At 38.4% G+C, this 22,452-nt stretch overlaps 3 protein-coding genes and 1 pseudogene across 3 annotated transcripts in view; all 4 read left to right on the top strand.

The window, feature by feature from the left end:
• The window catches only part of LOC125275865 (tripartite motif-containing protein 16-like), an 81,007-nt gene that overhangs the window by 53,575 nt on the left and 4,980 nt on the right, over positions 1-22,452 (top strand). The window lies entirely within an intron of this gene.
• On the top strand, positions 652-5,601 carry LOC125275872 (E3 ubiquitin/ISG15 ligase TRIM25-like). Its single transcript, XM_048203177.1, has 7 exons — positions 652-805; positions 1,336-1,951; positions 2,073-2,168; positions 2,381-2,614; positions 2,760-2,913; positions 3,008-3,067; positions 3,216-5,601. Exons 2-7 carry the CDS (start codon positions 1,391-1,393, stop codon positions 3,746-3,748), a joined length of 1,638 nt encoding a protein of 545 aa, XP_048059134.1. The 5' UTR covers positions 652-805; positions 1,336-1,390; the 3' UTR covers positions 3,749-5,601.
• Positions 6,178-20,007, top strand: LOC125275868 (annotated as a pseudogene).
• LOC125276270 (E3 ubiquitin/ISG15 ligase TRIM25-like) lies at positions 7,596-10,933 on the top strand. The gene is made up of 5 exons (XM_048203772.1): positions 7,596-8,066; positions 8,268-8,512; positions 8,626-8,777; positions 8,884-8,943; positions 9,118-10,933. The coding sequence occupies exons 1-5, from the start codon at positions 7,596-7,598 to the stop codon at positions 9,645-9,647; spliced, it is 1,458 nt and encodes a 485-aa protein (XP_048059729.1). The 3' UTR covers positions 9,648-10,933.

Below are 22,452 nucleotides of genomic sequence, written 5' to 3'. Positions count from 1 at the left end.
ATATTCATCTTTATATTTATTGTTCTTCAGTTTAATGTATATAATTAATAATGTAATCTGCAATTATGGTAAAATAAAAAGAAAATTAAATGAAATGGTGCATTTGTGTTAATACCAATGATATTTTGATTAATTTCAAAGTAAAAATGTTGCTGTTTTAGGAAAAAATGTCTTAAGAATCCTTGAATCTATTACTATTATGACATTCCTATAGCTAAAAATATACCTATAATTAAGAGAAATGTAGTGTAATTCAGATGTATTTATTTGACTGATTGTATTTAATTTGTTATTATTCAATTAACTAAATTGTCAAAATACATAGATGTACATAGAATATCTAATTTAGTATTTTATATTAAATCATAAAAAAAGAAATAAGACATATTTTACATATTCTGCAAAAATCAAATGTCAGCTGTGATGTTTAGCCCAAGAGGTTTTTACTCCAGTAGAGGGCAAAATAAACCCCTTCATGATCTTCAGTTGTGTGTCAAAGTCTAGAAGTAACAAAATAAATTAAAGTGTAAGTTTAATAACAGTTCAAAAATGTTCACCAGTGGATCATATGGGAAAATAAACATTTAATTTCTCTTTCTCTCATTATAGGCTATCTCTATTTTAAGAGACAAAACACACACGTCCATTTTTTTACGCGCTGTGAATCAGGAAGTATTTGAATTCAAGAGAAACGAAACTTATCTCTCCTCTAGTACACAAGTGATTCAACTTCTAATAGATCCACACCGCTGTTCTTTGGGATAAACTGTAAAGGAAATCATATTTGAGCTGTATTTCTGTCGAGGTAAGGACTTCATAACATTCAAAGATCATGACTTGATCATGTTGTCTGCTTTAAAAAGAAATCATGTGTGTATACAAGAGTGTTTCTACTCCTGTAACTTGTGAAACACAATTTTGCTTTGTACTTCATCGCTAAACGATTCATTTTGGATTTTATTGTCTAATGAAAACGTACATATTGAAACGTTACACTTTACATACTGAACTGAAGTGTACTACAAAATGTTTTACCCTTTGCAATTTCTATGATTCTATAAAAATACAAACTTATTTCTGTGGTGATCATGACTAAAGAGACTATTCTGGATAAATGCAAGTTAATCTCTACTGAAAGCATATGAACAGCATTTGATCAGCAGAGAACTTTTTTTTTCTCAGTTAAAAAATCAAAACATTGTGATCAGGCTTCTCTTAAACTTTTTTTTTTTTTTTTTTGCTCAGATAGCCTGCTTGAACTTTGTAAAATCTTGACAGTATTCATACTTTCACTCAAGCATATGTCAAATAATGTTTCTTTTCTTGGCAAAACAGCCCTTATTACAGAACAGAGACTGAGAATCTGTTCATATTTGAACACCACAAAGAAATGGCCGAGTCTGCAGTGAGTCAGTATGTGGATCAGTTCAGCTGTCCAGTCTGTCTGGATCCTCTGAAGGAGCCGGTGACGATTCCCTGTGGACACAGTTACTGTATGAGCTGTATTACTGACTGCTGGGGCCAGAAGGAGCAGGGGCCGCCGTACCGCTGTCCCCAATGCAGAGAGAGCTTCAGTCAGAGACCTCTACTGAAGAAGAACACTCTGATAGCTGAGATGATGGAGACGCTGCAGAAGACGTCCCTACAAACGGCTGCTGTGGAGTGTGATGTTTGCACTACAGAGAAGAACAGAGCTGTAAAGTCCTGTCTGCAGTGCTTGGCCTCCTTCTGTCAAACTCACCTGCAGCTTCACTATGAATCTCCTGCGTTTATGAAGCACAAACTAGTCGAAGCTTCCAGAAACATTCAGGAGAACATCTGCCTCAGTCATGGGAAACTTCTGGAGATTTACTGTCAGGATGATCATCAGTGCATTTGTAACTTGTGTATGATTGACAATCATAACGGCCACCGTTTGGTGTCTGTGGATTCAGAATGGACTAGCAAGAAGGTAATCAATGCTTATCATTTCAGGTAGTTGTCTTTGTTTCTTGAGCTGATAATATTAGTAAAAATTCTTTAATATTTTTAACTTACTTACTTAAATTACTTTTTTATGTTAACATCCTCAGAAAGAGTTAAAGAAGATAAAGGTGGCGTGTCAGAAGCTGATCCAGGAGCGAGAGAGAGGTCAGCGGGAACTCAGAGAAGCTGTGAAGTCTTTGAAAGTGAGTATCAGTATGAAGACGACTGGTCAAATCCATAGGGTTAAATCACAAATACAACATGTTTTAATGTTTTAAATAGGCAACATTTTAATTAGACTGAAAGCATAATCACTTTGGATCTGAACAACATCTATGATAATGGAAATGGTCACATTAATGTATTATTTAAGCTGTTGTTGCTGTGGGTGATCATATCTTTGTGCCTCTGACAGAGTTCAGCTCTAGAGACCATGGAGGACATTGAGAAGGTCTTCACTGAGCTCATCTGCTCTCTTGAGAAGAAACGCTCTGAGATTAAAGAGCAGATCAGAGCTCAGGAGAAGACTGAGATAGATCGAGCAGAGGAACTTCACAAACATCTGGATCAAGAGCTGACAGAACTCAGAAAAAGACAAGCAGAGATTGAGAAACTTCTGATTACTGATGATCAGATCCAGTGTCTGAAGGTAATGACAGTTATTTTTGTTATATGTGTGAGTGAACCTTCCGCATCACAACATATCACCATAGATACATGTTTTTCTCTCTTATGGAATGGAAAAAGTGTCTCATGTTTCACAAATTATTTTTGGACTGTTTGTCTCATTTCAGAGCTGTCAGTCTGTGTGTGTTTTACCTTCATTTGAAGACGTTCCCAGCTTCACTCAACACACTCATCTGTCTTTTAAAGACATTTCAATCTCAGCGTTTAAGGAGGTTTTGGAGGATGCCTGTCAACAACAAACAGCTAGAATATCTCGAGAAGGTCTGAATTTTTTAATCAGTATTAAAAATAGTAGTTTTTTCATTAAATACATTTTATATTACATTTAAGCATTTGTTTCTTACCTCGTCTTTAGTGTCAAATGTCCATGTTTCAGAGTCTCCAAAACCTGAATCTCCAAATGAATTTTTGCACTGTAAGCTGTTTTATTTTTATATGTTGTTCTCTCACACAATTGCTGAATGATAGTTAACAATATTATTTATTAACTATTTCTATATTTGTTGAAAAAAATATTAAATAATCTATCTGCTTATTGTTATCAATAACTACATCTTCATCAGATTTCTGTCAGCTGCAACTGGATCCAAACACTGCACACCGAAACCTCAAACTGTCAGAAGAAAACAGAAAAGCATCACATTCAGCTGAAGTTCAGCAATATCCTGATCACCCAGAGCAATTTGATGGATATTACCATGTCTTGTGTCGGGAGAGTTTGTACAGTCGCTGTTACTGGGAGGTCGAGTGCAGTGGAGACAACTGGTCTGTAGCAGTTTCTTACAAAGGAATTAGTCGTAAAGGAAGAAGTGAAGACTGTAGACTTGGCTTCAACAAAGAATCTTGGAGATTGTCCCGCTATCAACAGAATGTCCATTTCATACATGATAAAGCCCAAGTCTCAATCCCTGCTGTCTGCTCCTCTAGAATAGGAGTGTATCTGGATCACAGAGCAGGAACTCTGTCCTTCTACAGCGTCTCTGACACAATGACTCTCCTTCACAGAGTCCAGACCACTTTCACTGAACCCTTATACCCTGCTTTTGGGGTTAGTAATGGTTCATCTGTCAGGATCATAGAGCAAAGAAGAATTTAGATCAGTAATAAAAAGGGCTTTTCACACTGCTTTAACCCCTGGGTTCCTGTTTGTTTTCACTTCCTTGTCCGATCACCATCATTATACATTGTGTTGTATCTGCCACTCTGCCTGTTTGGATTAAACATGGATTTTTATATTGAGCTCTTCTTCTTTGTCTTCCTTCATGAACACAGCCATGACAGATGATCGGACCGCCCAAAATGGATGAGAGGGCAATAATGCTCATCCAGGCTCAGGAGAGCCCAGACCTTTTTTCGTTTATCAAGGACTTTATTTGTTTGGCCGTCACCAGCTCCCTGGACGACGAGACCCTCAAGACCTTGTTCCGGATCGGGGCTACATTCCACCAAGGCCTCGGCCTCCCAAACACCACCGGACTGACCTGGAGAGAAGCTGTCATTCAGTGTCTGGAGAGTGTCGCGTCCCGATCTGGAACACAGCCAGACCCAGAGCCCGTAGCAACACCCTCAACTGTGGAGAACTCGCATGTGCCCCCTGCAGACAATGAGCCAGCATCCGCCACAACACGTCAGCCAGAGCCCGAGGAAAAGAGGACAGAGCTGACCCTTGCCCCGGATGTGCTGCCCTACCGCAAGTCTGACCAGGGGTGTGAGCCAGCGACATCAGCGGATGAGGGAGTCACGACAATGGAGGATGAGGACTGGCTAATCGACTTCAGTGAGGAAGTTCCATCTCCCACCCTTTCCCACCCAGTATCTTCATCCTCATAATTGTTTCTGTATGGTATAAATGACTGTAAAGACTGTATATTACTCACCATTACACCGTTGATATCTTCACCACCTCCATCACCCCAGAGCTCAGCCAGTCCTCCAACCATGCTGCTGCCGGAGGCCCACAGCCCTGCTCCGTCTACCGTGGGAGCCCCGCTCTGACGTCGAGCCACAGGTCGTGTGTCCACCTGCAGCCCCATCACCTGAGGATCCTGCGGCTCCGCCTCCGGCTTCTGAGATCCTCATTCCATCTCGGTCTGACAGCTCCGTCGGGGCTCCTCCCACCTACAGCTTCACTGGAGACCCTCGGACTTCCGGTTCCTCCGGGTTCCCTCGTCCTGCCGGCTCCCCCTTGGTCAGTCGTCGCACCTCTTCCATCACAGACTTGCGGTCCGTCCGCTGCACTCCTTCCTTCCACCCCTATGACGTCAGTGGGCTCCTCCTTCCCCTTGGTGTCGCCTCTGTCCTCTGTCACACCGGATCCACCTCAGCCCTCGGGTACTCTGGCAAGGCCTTCGATGGTCGTCGCCGCGACATTGCCTGGGTCTCCAGTACCAGCGATGTCGGTCGTCTCCAACGCTTCTCCGTCTGCGCCGGCGTATCCATCGGCCATGCCTCTGTCGGTCGCCCCCCAGTTGTCGTCAGCCACGTCACCATCTAGACTCCTCCCTCCCTCGTCTTCGCCATGGGCTGTTGGCTCTGGGTCTGTGCCCTCGGCTGTCTACCATCTACGCCACCAGGGGATCGTCGTCCTCCCTTCACCACTCCCTCATCACCTTCACTTCGCCCGCCTCCAGAACCCCCTCTGACCCTCCCCATGGATGTCCCATTACAGCACGAGGACGCACCTCGCCGGAGGGTGGCGTGATGTCACAGTCACCCTCATGTTCTGTTTGTTTTGGTTTTCTCTTGTCATATGTGCTCCCTTGTTCTAGTTCCCGCCACCCATCAGTCACCATGGACACTAACCACCATAACAGCTGCACGTCATTAGTTAATCTTCCTTTGTGTATAAGTTCCTGTTTGTTTTCAGTTCCTTGTCCAATCACCGTCATTATACGTCGTGTTGTATCTGCCACTCTGCCTGTTTGGATTAAACTTGGATTTTTATATTGAGCTCTTCTTCTTTGTCTTTCTTCATGAACACAGCCGTGACAATAACACAATGTGATTGCTATACATATAGATTATATGATATCTTTAAGTGTTTGTATTTTATTAGAAGTTTAAAGAAAATATGTTGTGTGTGTTTGTTTGTGTGTGTGTGTGTGAAAATATCTTTAATTCTGCTAAATTGGCAAATGACCTGCCATATAATAAAATAGGAATCACAATATTACCAATCAACCATGTTTATATGGAGCTTGCCTGGATGTCATTTTATGGCAATTTTCTGTTCACTATATACTTTACATGAAAGAAATGTTACTTGTCGCACATTGCTACAAAAATCTAAGTACTATATAGGGTCTACATGAAGAGTTCAGATGCAAAAGCCTCTAAGTGCCATCTGATATTTTCTTCTAAAATGCGCATTTTTATCAAGCTTGTATGTTTAGGTTCGGTTATTTCACTTTAATGGCAATGAAAAGGACCTATTAATTTCCATTAAAGTGAAATTACTGAACCTAAACATACAAGCTTGATAAAAATGCTAATTTTGCAAGGAAATTTCAGATGGCACTTAGAGGCTTTTGCATCTGAACTCTTCACATGCAAATGTGCAAAATCTTTTTCTGTGTACTGCAGTATTAACTTTCCCAGTTAACGTTTAACTACTGCTGAAATCTTAAAAGCTCAGTGTGATACACAATAGCTTTCAGCTAGAGTAGACAAAACTGACATTTCAAAAACTTAATTTTGGTGGCACTGGCACAATAAATATTTCTTTCTGACTCTGGCAAATTTATTATGTTCCTCTATTGTAGTTTTAGAAAAGAGCATCTGCTAAATGCATAGTTATGCATGTAGTGTAAGATTTTGAGATTTCATTTAATTTGTCATTATTCAATTAACTAAATTGTCAAAATACATAGATTTACCTAGAATATTTAATTTAGTATTTTATATTAAATTTCAACTTTATATTTTAATGTCAACTGTGATAAGTTTAGCCCAAGAGCTTTTTACTCAAGTACAGGGTCATAATCCCAGTAGAGGGCAAGATAAACCCCTTTCATGATCTTCAGTTGTGTGTCTAAGCCTAAAGGTAAGAAATTGTAAATGTGATAAAAAGCAAAACACAACTGATGCAGATTCTTTGTTTTTTTATTTTCTAGAAGTAACTTGTAGAGTTAAAACCCAACTGAACACACGCCCATTTTAATTTTCTACCTGCTGAGAATCAGGAAGTATTTGAATTCTGGAGAAATGAAACTTGTTTCTCCACTAGTACACAAGTGATTCAACCTCTAATAGATCCACACCCCTCTTTGGGATAAACTGTAAATCATATTTGAACTGTATTTCTGTCGAGGTAAGGACGATTCAAAGATCATGATGTTGTCTGCTTTTAAAAAGAAATCGCGTGCAATTATGTATTTGTGTGTGTGTGTGTGTGTGTGTGTGTGTGTGTGTTTGTATGTACAGAGTGTTTACTCCTGTAACTTGTAACAGAACTGGTGAAACAAAACTTTACATTGTACTTCATTGCTAAACGATTAATTTTGTATTTTGTTGTCTAATAAAAACGCAAATAGTACTATTGAAACTACTCGATTACATACTGAAGTGTACTACAAAACTTTTTACTCTACAATTTCGATGATTCTTTAAAAATACAAAACTATTTCTGTGGTGATCATGACTAAAGAGACTATTCTGGGTTAAATACAAGTTAAACTTATATTGAAAGCATATGAACAGCATTTACAGCCTACAGTTGATCAGAAAAATTTTTCCTCAGTTAAAAAATTGAAACATTGTGATTAACATTGTGATCAGGATTCTCTCAAACAATTTTTTTGCTCAGATACTTGGACTTTGCAAAATCTTGACAGTATTCATACGTTCACTCAAGCATTTGTCCAATAACTTTGCTTTTCTTGGCAAAACAGCCCTTATTACAGACAGAGACTGAGAATCTGTTCATCTTTGAACACTGCAAAGAAATGGCCGAATCTGCAGTGAGTCAGTATGTGGATCAGTTCAGCTGTCCAGTCTGTTTGGATCCTCTGAAGGAGCCGGTGACGATTCCCTGTGGACACAGTTACTGTATGAGCTGTATTACTGACTGCTGGGGCCAGAAGGAGCAGGGGCCGCCGTACCGCTGTCCCCAATGCAGAGAGAGCTTCAGTCAGAGACCTCTACTGAAGAAGAACACTCTGATAGCTGAGATGATCGAGACGCTGCAGAAGACGTCCCTACAAACAGCTGCTGTGGAGTGTGATGTTTGCACTACAGAGAAGAACAGAGCTGTAAAGTCCTGTCTGCAGTGCTTGGCCTCCTTCTGTCAAACTCACCTGCAGCTTCACTATGAATCTCCTGCATTTATGAAGCACAAACTAGTCGAAGCTTCCAGAAACATTCAGGAGAACATCTGCCTCAGTCATGGGAAACTTCTGGAGATTTACTGTCAGTATGTAGACGACTGGTGAAATCACAAATACAACAGATATACTATATGTTTTAATGTTTTAAATAGGAAACATTTAAATCTTGCAGTTTCGTCAGACTGAATCACTTTGGATTTGAACAACATCTATGATAATGGAAATTGTCACATGAATGTATTATTTAAGCTGTTGTTGCTGTGTGTGATCATATCTTTGTGTCTCTGACAGAGTTCAGCTCTAGAGACCATGGAGGACATTGAGAAGGTCTTCACTGAGCTCATCTGCTCTCTTGAGAAGAAACGCTCTGAGTTTAAAGAGCAGATCAGAGCTCAGGAGAAGACTGAGATAGATCGAGCAGAGGAACTTCACAAACATCTGGATCAAGAGCTGACAGAACTCAGAAAAAGACAAGCAGAGATTGAGAAACTTCTGTTTACTGATGATCAGATCCAGTGTCTGAAGGTAATATGTGTGTGTGAACCTTTCACATGACAACATATCACCATAGATACATGCTTTTCTCTCTTATTGAATGGAAAAGTCTCATGTTTCACAAATCATGTTTGAACTCTGTGTCTCATTTCAGAGCTGTCAGTCTGTGTGTTTTACCTTCATTTGAAGACGTTCCCAGCTTCACTCAACACACTCATCTGTATTTTAAAGACCTTTCAATCTCAGCGTTTAAGGAGGTTTTGGAGGACGTCTGTCAACAACAAACAGCCAGAATATCTCGAGAAGGTCTGAATCTTTTAACCAGTATTAAAAATAGATGTTTTTAAAGGTATTGTTTAATTCATTACATTTTATATTACATTTAAGCATTTGTTTCTTACCCCTTCTTTAGTGTCAAATGTCCATGTTTCAGAGTCTCCAGAACCTAAAAATCCAAATGAATTTTTGCTCTGTAAGTTGTTTTATTTTTATATGTTGTTCTCTCACACATTTGCTGATTGATAGTTAGTAATATTATTTATTAACTATTTCTATATTTGTTGAAAAAAATATTAAATAATTTATCTGCTTATTGTTATTAATAACTATTGGCAGTACTATCTATTTCTCTCACCATCTTCATCAGATTTCTGTCAGCTGCAACTGGATCCAAACACTGCACACAAAGACCTCATCCTGTCAGAGGAGAACAGAAAAGCATCACATTCAGTTGAAGTTCAGCAACATCCTGATCACCCAGAGCGTTTTGATGTTTATATGAATGTCTTGTGTCGGGAGGGCTTGTACGGTCGCTGTTACTGGGAGGTCGAGTGCAGTGGAAACGACTGGTCTGTAGCAGTTTCTTACAAAGGAATTGGGCGTAAAGGAAGAAGTAATGACTGCAGACTAGGGTTTAATAACAAGTCGTGGAGATTGTCCCGCTATCAGCAGAATTTCTATTTCAGACATGATAAATCACAGGTCCCTATCCCTGCTTTCCGCTCCTCTAGAATAGGAGTGTATCTGGATCACAGAGCAGGAACTCTGTCCTTCTACAGCGTCTCTGACACAATGACTCTCCTTCACAGAGTCCAGACCACTTTCACTGAACCCTTATACCCTGCTTTTGGGGTTAGTCTTTCATCTGTCAGGATCTTAGAGAAGAGGAGAATTTAGATCAGTAATGAAAGACTCACAAGATATCCTAAACTCTTTAGAGAAGAGAAGTTTTATTTAGGCTATATAGCACCTTTCTGTAGCTCAAGGTCGCTTTACATTGTACGTTACAATACATTTGCACACCCACATACACAATCCAAACACATAAGGCCACATACTGCCACATTATCCAAAATACATATTAAGCACAGTTTACAGTTAAAGATATAGATACACCCAAAGCATTTATGGATTTCTGCATCAGGTCTGCACATTCCTGTCAACTTTTCTCTAACCAGTACTGCCAAAGAAAACCAGACGATTGCAGTTCATCGTTAAGCCACAAGGTGTCTGCTTTAGCTTGCAAAGTCCTCCCGTTTTCAATTTTGTGTAAATTAATTTGCAATGTAAAACCTACTGGCATTTACAATTAACCAATTCTAATAGTCAAGATTAGATATTAGAAAATGTTCTATACAATATCAAAGTCAAAGCAATACAATTTATGGACTTCTGTCAAAAAAAGTGGCTTTCAGAGCTGTTAAAGTGCTCACATTATTGCATTAGATTAAACATGTTTAACAGCGTTAATAAATGTACCTAATTACCTTTTTTTTTTTTTTTTTTGAGTGATTTCTAAAGGGTGTTGCATTTTTCATGAATTTTGATTAATTTTGGGGGATTTTTGTTCAAGTGAGACAAATAAAATATATAATCTATATGTATAGCTAAATGTTTGTACTTCATTAGATGTTTAAAGAAAATATGTTGTGGTTGTGTGTGTGTGTGTGTGTGTGTGTGTGAAAATATCTTTTTCATTCTGCTAAATTGGCAAATGATCTGCCATATGATATAATTAAATCACAATCTTACCATCAACCATGTTCAGAAGCACAAATATGGAGCTTGCCTGGATGTCATTTTGTGGCAATTTTCTGTTCACTATATACTATACATCAAAGAAATGTGTATAAATGGACATGCACATGTGAATTTTCTGTTTACATTTAACATTGCTACAAAAATAAAAACTATATAGGGTCTAAATGCAAATGTTCAAAATCGTTGTGTGTGTACTGCAGTATTAACTTTTCACAGTTAATGTTTAACTACTGCTGAAACTTGTATCTTAAAAGCAGAGTGATAAACAATGGCTGCATCCGAAACCGCCTACTTCTCTACTATATAGTAGGGGAAAAGCAGTAGGCGAGCGAAAAAGTATGTCCGAATCCGAAGTATTCATAAAAGAGTAGGTGAGAATTACTTGGGTGACGTCTAATTCTCGCGAGATTCGGACGTGCGTCTACTTAAAGGTGCTAAAGAGGATGTTTTGTTTTATACATTTTTGCAATATTACTTGAAACTGTCTTTACTAACTGATAAAAGACTATTTATTAGGTGCACTGAAAGGAATAATATAAATATACATCATCTGTGCACGAGGTAGGGCCTTAAAAACATCAGCCAATCGTTTACGCGATCATCGCGTAAACGATTGGCCCTCTGGCTTGTCAATCACTGCCATTACATTCCTTGTGCGAGACAAGCGGCTGCTCTCTCTAGTAACTTTCCACACTCCACAGGCGCCGCATGCAATGTTTTTGTCAGGAGACAGGAGTAACAACTGCAGATTATGAGTTACCTGCGGTGAGTCCGACATAATGAATCCACTAACACGACACAGCGAATGCCGGTGGTAAACACTCGTGTTCCAATACTCGTGCACAAGGAGGCGTTCCCTCGAAATGAGCTGTGAAGGAGGGGGGTTGTTCTTACGCATGCGCTCATTTCAAAAACTCACTAAGTCTTTGGATTCTCAGTCGACGAAAAGATCCTCTTTAGCACCTTTAAAGTGCGTCCGAATATGCCTACTTACCTACTATATAGTAGGGGAAAATAGTATGTGAAAGGAGCAGTATGTCCGAAATCCTCAGTAATCCTGCTTGCATTGAAAAATCAACATTCAATTATTACTATATGTGTTTGATAATACTTATATGTTAATCCGGATGTATTATGTTTATTCTTCTGGTTACACATGAAGAGTTTAAGATTCTTTCGTATTAATGCACAAAACTATAAGCATTTTGTAGATTTTTATACATGCTCTCTTACATTAATGATTTACATGTGAAGACACTAAGTGCCGTCTGAAATTTTCTTCTAAAATAAGCATTTTTATCACGCTCATTTGTTTAGGTTCAGTAATTTCACTTTAATGGCAATTAATAAAAATGCTCATTTTGGAAGAAAATTTCAGATGGCACTTAGAGGCTTTTGCATCTGAAGTCTTCATGTGTATTTATAGGCTACTCCTTCAGAAATGGCAGAGTCTGCAGTGAGTCAGTATGAGGATCAGTTCAGCTGTCCAGTCTGTTTGGATCCTCTGAAGGAGCCGGTGACGATTCCCTGTGGACACAGTTACTGTATGAGCTGTATTACTGACTGCTGGGGCCAGAAGGAGCAGGGGCCGCCGTACCGCTGTCCCCAATGCAGAGAGAGCTTCAGTCAGAGACCTCTACTGAAGAAGAACACTCTGATAGCTGAGATGATGGAGACGCTGCAGAAGACGTCCCTACAAACGGCTGCTGTGGAGTGTGATGTTTGCACTACAGAGAAGAACAGAGCTGTAAAGTCCTGTCTGCAGTGCTTGGCCTCCTTCTGTCAAACTCACCTGCAGCTTCACTATGAATCTCCTGCGTTTATGAAGCACAAACTAGTCGAAGCTTCCAGAAACATTCAGGAGAACATCTGCCTCAGTCATGGGAAACTTATTGAGTTTTACTGTCAGGATGATCATCAATGTATTTGTTATTTGTGTATGATTGACAATCATAATGGCCACCGTTTGGTTTCTCTGGAATCTGAATGGACAAATCAAAAGGTAAATGCTTATTCATGTTCATCTGTGATTCATAGTTTTATATGATTAACTTTTTATCCAATCCACTATTCGTACAAGTATACAGATGATATTAAACTTTATTTTGCATAAACAAAAGTGTGCTTTTTTGAGGAAATGGTCTCTGATTTTAGTCTCTGGCTTGCAGCCCAATTTTTCTTTTACATATTAACTTTGTACGTTAACAACATCCTTAGAAAGAGTTGAAGGAGATAAAGTTGGCGTGTCAGAAGCTGATCCAGGAGCGAGAGAGAGGTCAGCAGGAACTCAGTGAAGCTGTGAAGTCTTTTAAAGTGAGTATCAGTACTATGAAGACCAGATGACTGGTCAAATCACAAATACAACAGATATACTATATGTTTTAATGTTTTAAATAGGCAAAATTCAAATCTTGACATTTTCATTAGACTGAAAGCATAATCACTTTTGGATTTCAACAACATCTATGATAATGGAGATGGTCACATGAATGTATTATTTAAGCTGTTGTTCCTGTCTGCATGATCAGATCTTTGTGTCTCTGACAGAGTTCAGCTCTAGAGACCATGGAGGACATTGAGAAGGTCTTCACTGAGCTCATCTGCTCTCTTGAGAAGAAACGCTCTGAGATTAAAGAGCAGATCAGAGCTCAGGAGAAGACTGAGATCGAGCAGAGGAACTTCACAAACATCTGGATCAAGAGCTGACAGAACTCAGAAAAAGACAAGCAGAGATTGACAAACTTCTGGTTACTGATGATCAGATAATTTTTCTGAAGGTAATGAAAGTCCTTTCATCGGTAGGCTATACCATCATGTTTCTATACTTACTCACTGTTTCACATTTTTGAATAGTCTCTTTTGCGTAACAAGCAGTGCTGTATTTGTCTTATTTCAGAGCTGCCAGTCTGTGTGTGTTTTACCTTCATTTGAAGACGTTCCCAGCTTCACTCAACACACTCATCTGTCTTTTAAAGACATTTCAATCTCAGCGTTTAAGGAGGTTTTGGAGGACACCTGTCAACAGCAAAGAGCAAGAATATCTCAAGAAGGTCTGAATGCTTCTTTTCCTTGAAATATATAATGTGTCATTCATACTATGTATGATTACTAGGGTTGTAATGGTATTATCAATATTGTGGTATCGCGATAGCAAAATTGTCTCGATATTGTCGTGGTCACCTGACTGTATGTAATGATAACCTATGTCTTCCAGGCAAAAAGTGTCGTTTTTTTTTTTTCAGCCAAGTGGAGCAGAATGGAGGGAAGTGGGAACTAGGGTTGGGAACTAAGAAACGGTTCTTATCCAGAACGAAGTGCGAGGAGTGTATTCTTTAATAGAGACGTCTCACCTCATGAATATTACAACAATGAATGCAGTGAAAAGCCCTCGCGCTACTATATGTCAGGTATCAATGCAGAGAGAGAGGTGCACAAAGCTGCACGATTAGTCTTCAAAAGATTGCGTTCTTGATTTCATTACCCATATGATCTAATTTCTAAATGACAACGATTCGCCCATGTAGGCTATATTAAACTTCAGACAAAAATAAAATCGCCACATTCAAATCTGTGTTTGTGCTGCCACTGATCTAGAGAGCAGTTGTCATGATAGATATAAACAGCTTCACAAACTATCTTTTCAAACACACAGTATCATTATTTTTGTTACAAATATTCCATTTATAACAGAAGTATCCAAAAGTTTAGTATTCAGATAAACAGAAACATAGACAACAGTGAATAAATCACCTTTTGAAAATGCTTAAAATAGGCTAAAGGCCCCGATACACTTCAAACAAAATCGAAGAACGAACTGATGTGACGTCATTTCGAACAAAATCAGGCCAAAATGAAGTTCGTTTTGTGTTCTTTTTGGAAGTTCATAACAGCTTGCTCTCACGAGAAGTTCGTTTATTTTATTACTGAGAAGAAAGTGTACAGCATGTATTTACATATTCATCTAACCGTCGCTCTCAGCAGTGTGGGCAGCGTCAGATGTTCGTTTACAGTATATCGCTGCTCACGCATTTCGAACTTTGTTTTACTCCTAAACAATGTACGAAAAATAACTTCTTTTGAAGTATATCGGGGCCTTAGCTAATATATCGATTGCATTGTTATGCCACTAGGTGGCAACAAATTACTGTTAAAACTAGAATCATTCTTTCAGAAACAAGTGACGTGTTTATGAATCCAATTTGTGAATTTGTGGTGACACTTTACAATAAGGTTAATTTGTTAACACTAACATGAACTAACCATGAGGAATACATTTGTTACTGTTGTAGAAGCCATTTTAATGCAATACATGTTTTCTCCATTGGGTGTCGCTCTAATGTGGCTGTATATTTAGAGCACGGGGTTAAAGGATTAGTTCACTTTTAAATAAACTTTTGCTGATAATTTACTCACCCCCATGTCATCCAAGATGTCCATGTCTTTCTTTCTTCAGTCGAAAAGAAATTAAGGTTTTTGATGTAAACATTCTAGGATTTTTCTCCATATCATTCATTTCAATGGGCACCAAACGGTTGAAGGTCCAAATGTCAGCTTCAGTGCAGCTTTAAAGGGCTTTAAACGACACCAGACGATACCAGACGATGAATAAGGGTCTTATCTAGCGAAACGATCGGTCATTTAAAAAAAAATTAAAAAGTTTAAGTTTTATAAGCACAAATGCTGGCTTTGCTCTTTTCTCCGATGCGCGTTCGTGACGTCACGTAATACGCAATTACGTTGAAAAGGTCACGGTTGACGTAGGCGTAGCAACCACAGTTTCATTCGCTCAGGATTGTGTATAGGAAATCTATGAAAAGTCACAAATTTCTGTCCTGACAAAAATTTTATTTTAGGCTTTCTAATATTAAAACACCCAGGATACGCACACCTTTCAAGCGTGAGTTTAAAATATTCTAACTGACCCCCAGAGTGAGTTTTTTTTTTTTTTAAGGCGACCCTTATTTTAGAACGTTTGCCCTTATTGTTTCCATGGCGACGCGTGCGTGTCGCGTGCGTCACGAGCGCTGAACGTAGCCACAATAACACTGTATGAGAGATGGATCACTATTATTTTGTTTTTCCTTTTTTATTTTAAATATTCGCAAACTTGCTTACATGTCTTCAACTATATGATATTCCGATTATCAAATATGTGTGAGTGTGTTTTGTCGTTTAAAAACCTTTATAAATGATCTTTATCTTGATCTATGATCTTGATCTATGATCGTGCAGTCTGAACTCGGCTTAAGATGGGCGCCGCCATCTTAAGCCGAGTTCAGACTGCACGATTTTCAAAGTAGTCGGGTCACTGTTCTTTTCACACTGGCAAGCATTCAGTCGCTGCTGTGTTCATACTGTTGGAGAGTTGGAGGTAAATAAATAACTTTTCAATGTGCTGCTGTTGCGGATGGTCAAGCAAATGTTTGTGCTTTGTTTCTGTTTGATAGAATTGTAATGTTTATGTGAATGAAGCCATGCTTGCTGATGTTGTGGTCTATAACTCCTCCCCGAACTCCCCGCTGCTCTGTATCTTGCTCTCTCATTTGCTGTCGGTCATCGCCGATGTAGTTTTCAGTCAGAACACTTTTCACACTGCAGGATTTTGAATCGCCGACAGGTCCAGATATTTAGCATGCCAAATATCTCACGGGTGTCGGCGACTCGTCGGCGATTCTCCCAGATCGCGTCTTTGCTCATTCACACTGCGTGATTGTCACTCGCGTGAACGAGCACCGATTTGCCTGTGATTTCGGGCATTTGTCGGCGATTTCTCAAAACCTGTTGGCAAGCCAAAATCGGGGCTAAAATCGTGCAGTCTGAACTCGGCTTTAGTTTGCACTGCAGTTCACAGAGTTCTGTCAGTCTGATTTACAACAGGTGAATACATCAGTTTCTCCTGAAATATATGCAAGTAAAGCCAAGTTCAGACTGCACGATTTTCAAAGTAGTCGGGTCACTGTTCTTTTCACACTGCATGACTATCTTGGCCAGCATTCAGTCGCTGCTGTGTTCAAACTGCACGATGGATCGGCGACAGAAGGTTTCACACTGCATGATAGGAAGAATCGCCGACAACTGTCTGGCACGCAAACTACGTTTCACAACCAAAAACACGCGAGATGTGACAAGGAAACAACGCGATATCACGCGTGCAAGACCGGAGTTATTATTATTATTATTAAAAATGGTAGCCCGCAAGAAGCTTGCAATACGAATTGCCTGTGCGCTGATTTGCAGCGAAAACAAGAAAAAGAAAAGAAGAATATGGAGGAGGAAATGGTTGAGGAGACTGTGGATTGTGTGTTGGAGGTAAATAAGTAACTTTTCAATGTGCTGCTGTTGGATGGTCAAGCAAATGTTTGTGCTTTGTTTCTGTTTGATAGAATTGTAATGTTTATGTGTACAAAGCCATGCTTGCTGATGTTGTAGTCTATAACTCCTCCCCGAACTCCCCGCTGCTCTGTATCTTGCTCTCTCATTGGCTGTCGGTCATCGCCGATGTAGTTTTCAGTCAGAACACTTTTCACACAGCAGGATTTTGAATCGCCGACAGGTCCAGATATTTAGCATGCCAAATATCTCACGGGTGTCGGCGACTCGTCGGCGATTCTCTCAGATCGCGTCTTTGCTCATTCACACTGCGTGATTGTCACTCACGTGAACGAGCACCGATTTGCCTGTGATTTCGGGCATTTGTCGGCGATTTCTCAAAACCTGTCGGCGAGCCAAAATCGGGGCTAAAATCGTGCAGTCTGAACTCGGCTTAAGTGGCTGGTGAACTGGAAGAATAAGAGAGTAAACTTTATAGTTACTTAGACCCATTATGTGTGTCTGATATGAATAAATGTCGGCAAATTATATTTGAATTCACTGTTTATTGATGCTTCCACTGACGTCTGACATCAGTGTGTATTTTATAAACTCCAAATGTATTGTTTAATGGTGCTTATACGTATTTAAATGTCTGAAACCTTAAAAGAAACATTATATGGCTGAAAACACTGCATAGCTGTGATGACAAGAGAGTGCGCGTCCGTCTCGCAGCCAGAACGCGAAAGCACAGTTTGAATCTAGCAGTTATGTGACGTCGCTGAACATTCTAAATCCCATATGTGGAACCGTACGCCCAGGGGCACAGAAATAAACATCCCATATGTGGGAACGTACCGCTCAAAGGGTTAAACAATAAACTGACACAAAGACATTTGAATATGTGTATACGATCCTCCTTCCGCATATTTGTAATGTAAACACTGACTCGATACTTCCGCCTATGTCAACCGTGACCTTTTCAACGTAATTGCGTATTACGTGACGTCACGAACGCGCATCGGAGAAAAGAGCAAGGCCAGCATTTGTGCTTATAAAACTTAAACTTTTTAATTTTTTTTTTAAATGACCAATCGTTTCGCTAGATAAGACCCTTATTCATCGTCTGGTATCGTCTGGTGTCGTTTAAAGCCCTTTGAAGCTGCACTGAAGCTGTCATTTGGACCTTCAACCGTTTGGTGCCCATTGAAATGAATGATATGGAGAAAAATCCTAGAATGTTTACATCAAAAACCTTAATTTCTTTTCGACTGAAGAAAGAAAGACATGGACATCTTGGATGACATAGGGGTGAGTAAATTATCAGCAAAAGTTTATTTAAAAGTGGAGTAATCCTTTAATGAGACAACAGGTGTGTTTGGTGGCTGAGAGGCAAACAGTTTTTGACCGTGCTAACCGTGTTAAGCCATACATTGTTTTACTGCACAGATGATTGCTTACGTGTTGACATGGATTATGGATAAAGTGTTCTGTCTGCAAGGAATGAACAGTATAAGAATGAGAGCTCACAGGAAACTGATTGGAAGCAGTGTTTATTGACTGGAACAAAATAAAGAGACAGTTTGCATTTTAACATCTGCGTGTATGGACTTCATGGGCACGCGTGCTTAACATGCTTACTTCTGCCACCGACACCAACGGCTTAATGGAAGGCCGTAATAACTGTATTTGTTAATCTTTGTTAATGTTAGTTAATAAAAATATAGCTGTTCATGTTAGTTTACAGTGCATTAAATAATGTTAACAAATACAACTCTTGATTTTAATGAAATATTAGTGAATGTTGAAATTAACATTAAAGATTAATGAATGCTGTAGTAATGTAGTTCATTATTAGTTAATGTAGTTAACTAATGTTAACTAATGAACCGTATTTGTAAAGTGTTAGTGAATTTGTTGAGATTAGCAGTCTGTTAAACTCATTTTACAGTTGAGTATTGTGCATTTTTTTCCCTTACTACTATTTTTTTATTGGTTGTTTAATATTTTTTCCTTATTATGAAAACTGAAAACACTACACTGGAAGTTCCTGTTTCAATCTGACAAAGTCTTATTGACTTCAATAAGACTTTGTCAGATAAAGTCAATAAATATTGTTTCGTGGACTTTATATCGAGATATTATCGTGAGATTTTGATTTTGTTACATCCCTAATGATTACACCTATTGAATTTACGATTGTGTTTCTTCTCATGTTTTCAGTGTCAAATGTTCATGTTGCACAGACTCCAGAACCAAAGACTCCAAGTACATTTTGGCAATGTAAGCTGAGCTGTTTTTCACAAACACAAATAGGCCTGTACATATTAACTGATAAAGATCAGTCAAGTGAATTGTAAAGAATGTAATAATAATAAAGTTTATCATTCTGTTTGTGTGCATCCATCCATCCTCAGATTTCTGTCAACTACAACTGGATCCAAACACAGCACACAAAAACATAATCTTGTCAGAAGAGAACAGAAAAGCAACACATTCAGTTGAAGTTCAGCAATATCCTGATCACCCAGAGCGATTTGACAAGCATCCCTACATCTTGTGCCGAGAGGGTTTGTACGGTCGCTGTTACTGGGAGGTCGAGTGCAGTGGAGACATTTGGGTTGTATCAGTTTGTTACAAAGGAATTGGACGTAAAGGAAACAGTGAAGACTGTAGACTTGGCTTCAACAAAATATCTTGGAGATTGTCACTTGCTCCACAGAACGTCCATTTCATACATGATAAATTACAGGTCCTTATCCCTGCTGTCTGCTCCTCTAGAATAGGAGTGTATCTGGATCACAGAGCAGGAACTCTGTCCTTCTACAGCGTCTCTGACACAATGACTCTCCTTCACAGAGTCCAGACCACTTTCACTGAACCCTTATACCCTGCTTTTGGGTTTTTAGATGGTTCATCTGTCAGGATCATAGAGAAGAAGAGAGTTCAGACAGACCTGAAAAAAATTAATTGATTGAGTTTCAGATTCAATTACTAAACTTATGAAACATGTAGGCCAATATATTTAAATTAAAATGTCATTTGAAGTTTGGATGAGCAAAAGGCACAACATTTCTTAATGTTATGAAAATCATCATATTAGAGTGATTTCTGAAGGATCATGTGACACTGAAGACTGGAGTAATGATGCTGAATATTCAGCTTTGATCACAGGAATAAATTACATTTTAAAATATGTTCAAATAGAAAAGTTATTTTAAATTGTAATAATATTTCACAATATTACTGTTTTTACTGTATTTTTAATTAAATAAATGCAGCCTTGGTGAGCAGACGAAACTTCTTTTAAAAAAAAAATCTTACCGATCCCAAACTTTTGAATGGTAGTGTACATATAAACAAATTTTATAAATATCAGTTGTTTTAAAGCAGTTGAGATAATTGATAACATTTGCACAGCAATTTGTATAGTACATTCACAATTGTCAGGCTGGCACAACTGCAAATATGGCTGTTTTATATGTATTGACAAGGAAATAACATTAAGACTGATAATGCAACATCAAGAGGAAATCAATAGATCATTGTGGCAGAGTAAAAAGGCATGTGTTTTCGTTAGTGTATCTGTGTATCCACAGCTGAAAATATTCTAAAATCAATAGACAATATGGCTGTAGATTTGATGTTAAGTATTTACTTTTAATTACTAGAAGAAAAATGCAGTGGTTTATTTTGCAGTAAAGTTAAACTGTTTGGCAAAAGTTAGAATGTGTTTAGATCACGGTGTTAAATGTTACTTTGGAGAAATGTGTCAAATCGATTGAGAAAAACTGTAATACTTCTGAGTTCATCATCAAGCCACTGCAGTTCATCATCAAGCCACAAAGTGTCAGGGCTAGTTTGGAAAATAATCAGCTGTTTACAGTGCTGTGTTGATGAAATAATTGTTTTACATCATCACACATGTATTATATGTGTTATGTTACATGTATTAAATCAAAGACTATAGACATAGAAAGGGACTTTGATTAAATGCAGATGATATTTTGTTTTGTTGTGTTGCTACCTGCCAGTAGGACTTTCTTTCTTTACAAACATTTTCATTACATTTTGGATAACTGTGTTGACTTCAGGATGAGGTCTGATTTTGATTGATTTTTTATTTTGTTGTTGACAAAAAGCTGAGAAATGGCAAAAAACTGCATTCATGGCAAAAAGACTCACATTTTTAAAAAAGATCTTCATCTTTTTCCAGAACATAGCAATGTTTCTTTAAAAGATTATAATCAACGTGAAGGCAGCATTGGTGAGGTCCCGATTTACATCAGTCACTGATATGGATGCCCCAATTGCCTATTTTTTTATTTTTTTATTTATTTTTTTAAATTAACTTAGAACGGTCAGTGGCACAATATAAGCAGATGACATTTTTACGTCTTCCAGATGGAAAGATTATAAATGACATTATAGAAATGCATTGTCATGCTGTTGATTTTTATTCCTGTCTCTATAAAGCTGATCACTGCAACTCTAATTAGGTCTATATCCTAATTATTGTTAATGTAATTCATTTTTCAGGAGCTCATTGCTTCTACGTTCAGTTAAACTGCTAACAGTTATTGTAAATTAATTGCCTAAATTATTACATTATTTGCTAACTGCATTCTTTAAATTGTAATGTTGACATGCATTCTCTGTAAAGCTGCTTTGAAATGATATGTATCGTGAAAAGCGCTATACAAATAAATGTGAATTGAATTGAATTGAATTAATTGTTCAGCACTACTTTTGCATGAACTTCCTCAAATAGACTCTGTTTCTAAGACTGCTTTGGACAAGCAAATTACCTTCAAAGAACTTACTATTGCGGTTGGACAGTTAAAACCCGGTCGCTCTCCTGGCATTGATGGGTTGACATCTGAATTTTATAAACATTTTTGGAAACATATTGGAATGGACCTTTATGAAGTTTTCTGTGAAAGTTATAAAGATGGAATTCTACCTGCTACATGTCAACATGCTGTATTGTCCCTACTAACAACTTTGTTAAAGAACTGAAGACCTGTTGCTTTATTAACGACAGAATATAAAATCTTATCCAAATGTATAAGTCAAATTTATAAGTCCCTAAGTCGGCCTATTTTGGTTTCAAGGGGCATTAGACAGGGATGTCCCTTATCAGGGCAATTGTACAGCATTGCTGTTGAACTATTACTTTTTAATATAAAGAAAACTTTAACTGGTTTATTAATACCCACAATGCCTCAACATTTAAGAACTATTATTACTGCTTATGCTGATGACGTTACAGTATTTGTCAATGACAGTGATGATATAAAAGCCCTGTCTAGAGTACTTGATATGTATGAAGGGGCATCATCAGCAAAAGTAAATTGGGATAAGACTGAGGCTTTTTGGTCAGGTCAAAGAAATTTGGAAAATCTCCCACAATTACCTGGTAATTTAAACTGGAATAGAGAAGGGCTGAAAATACTAGGTGTGTTTTTGGGATCTGCCAAGTTTCAAAAGGAAAAATTGGGAGGGAGTTTTGGAGAGAGTGTGCACCCGATTGTCTAGATGGAATTGGTTGCTACCCCAGATATCCTATAGGGGGAAAATGTTAATTGCCAACAACTTGGTCGCTTCGCTGGACTAGTTCAAGACATTCAAA

This window comes from Megalobrama amblycephala, linkage group LG9, assembly GCF_018812025.1.
Source record: "Megalobrama amblycephala isolate DHTTF-2021 linkage group LG9, ASM1881202v1, whole genome shotgun sequence".
NCBI lineage: Eukaryota > Metazoa > Chordata > Actinopteri > Cypriniformes > Xenocyprididae > Megalobrama > Megalobrama amblycephala.
Note: the sequence above shows the minus strand (reverse complement) of the source record. Positions and strands in the feature narration are given on the sequence as shown.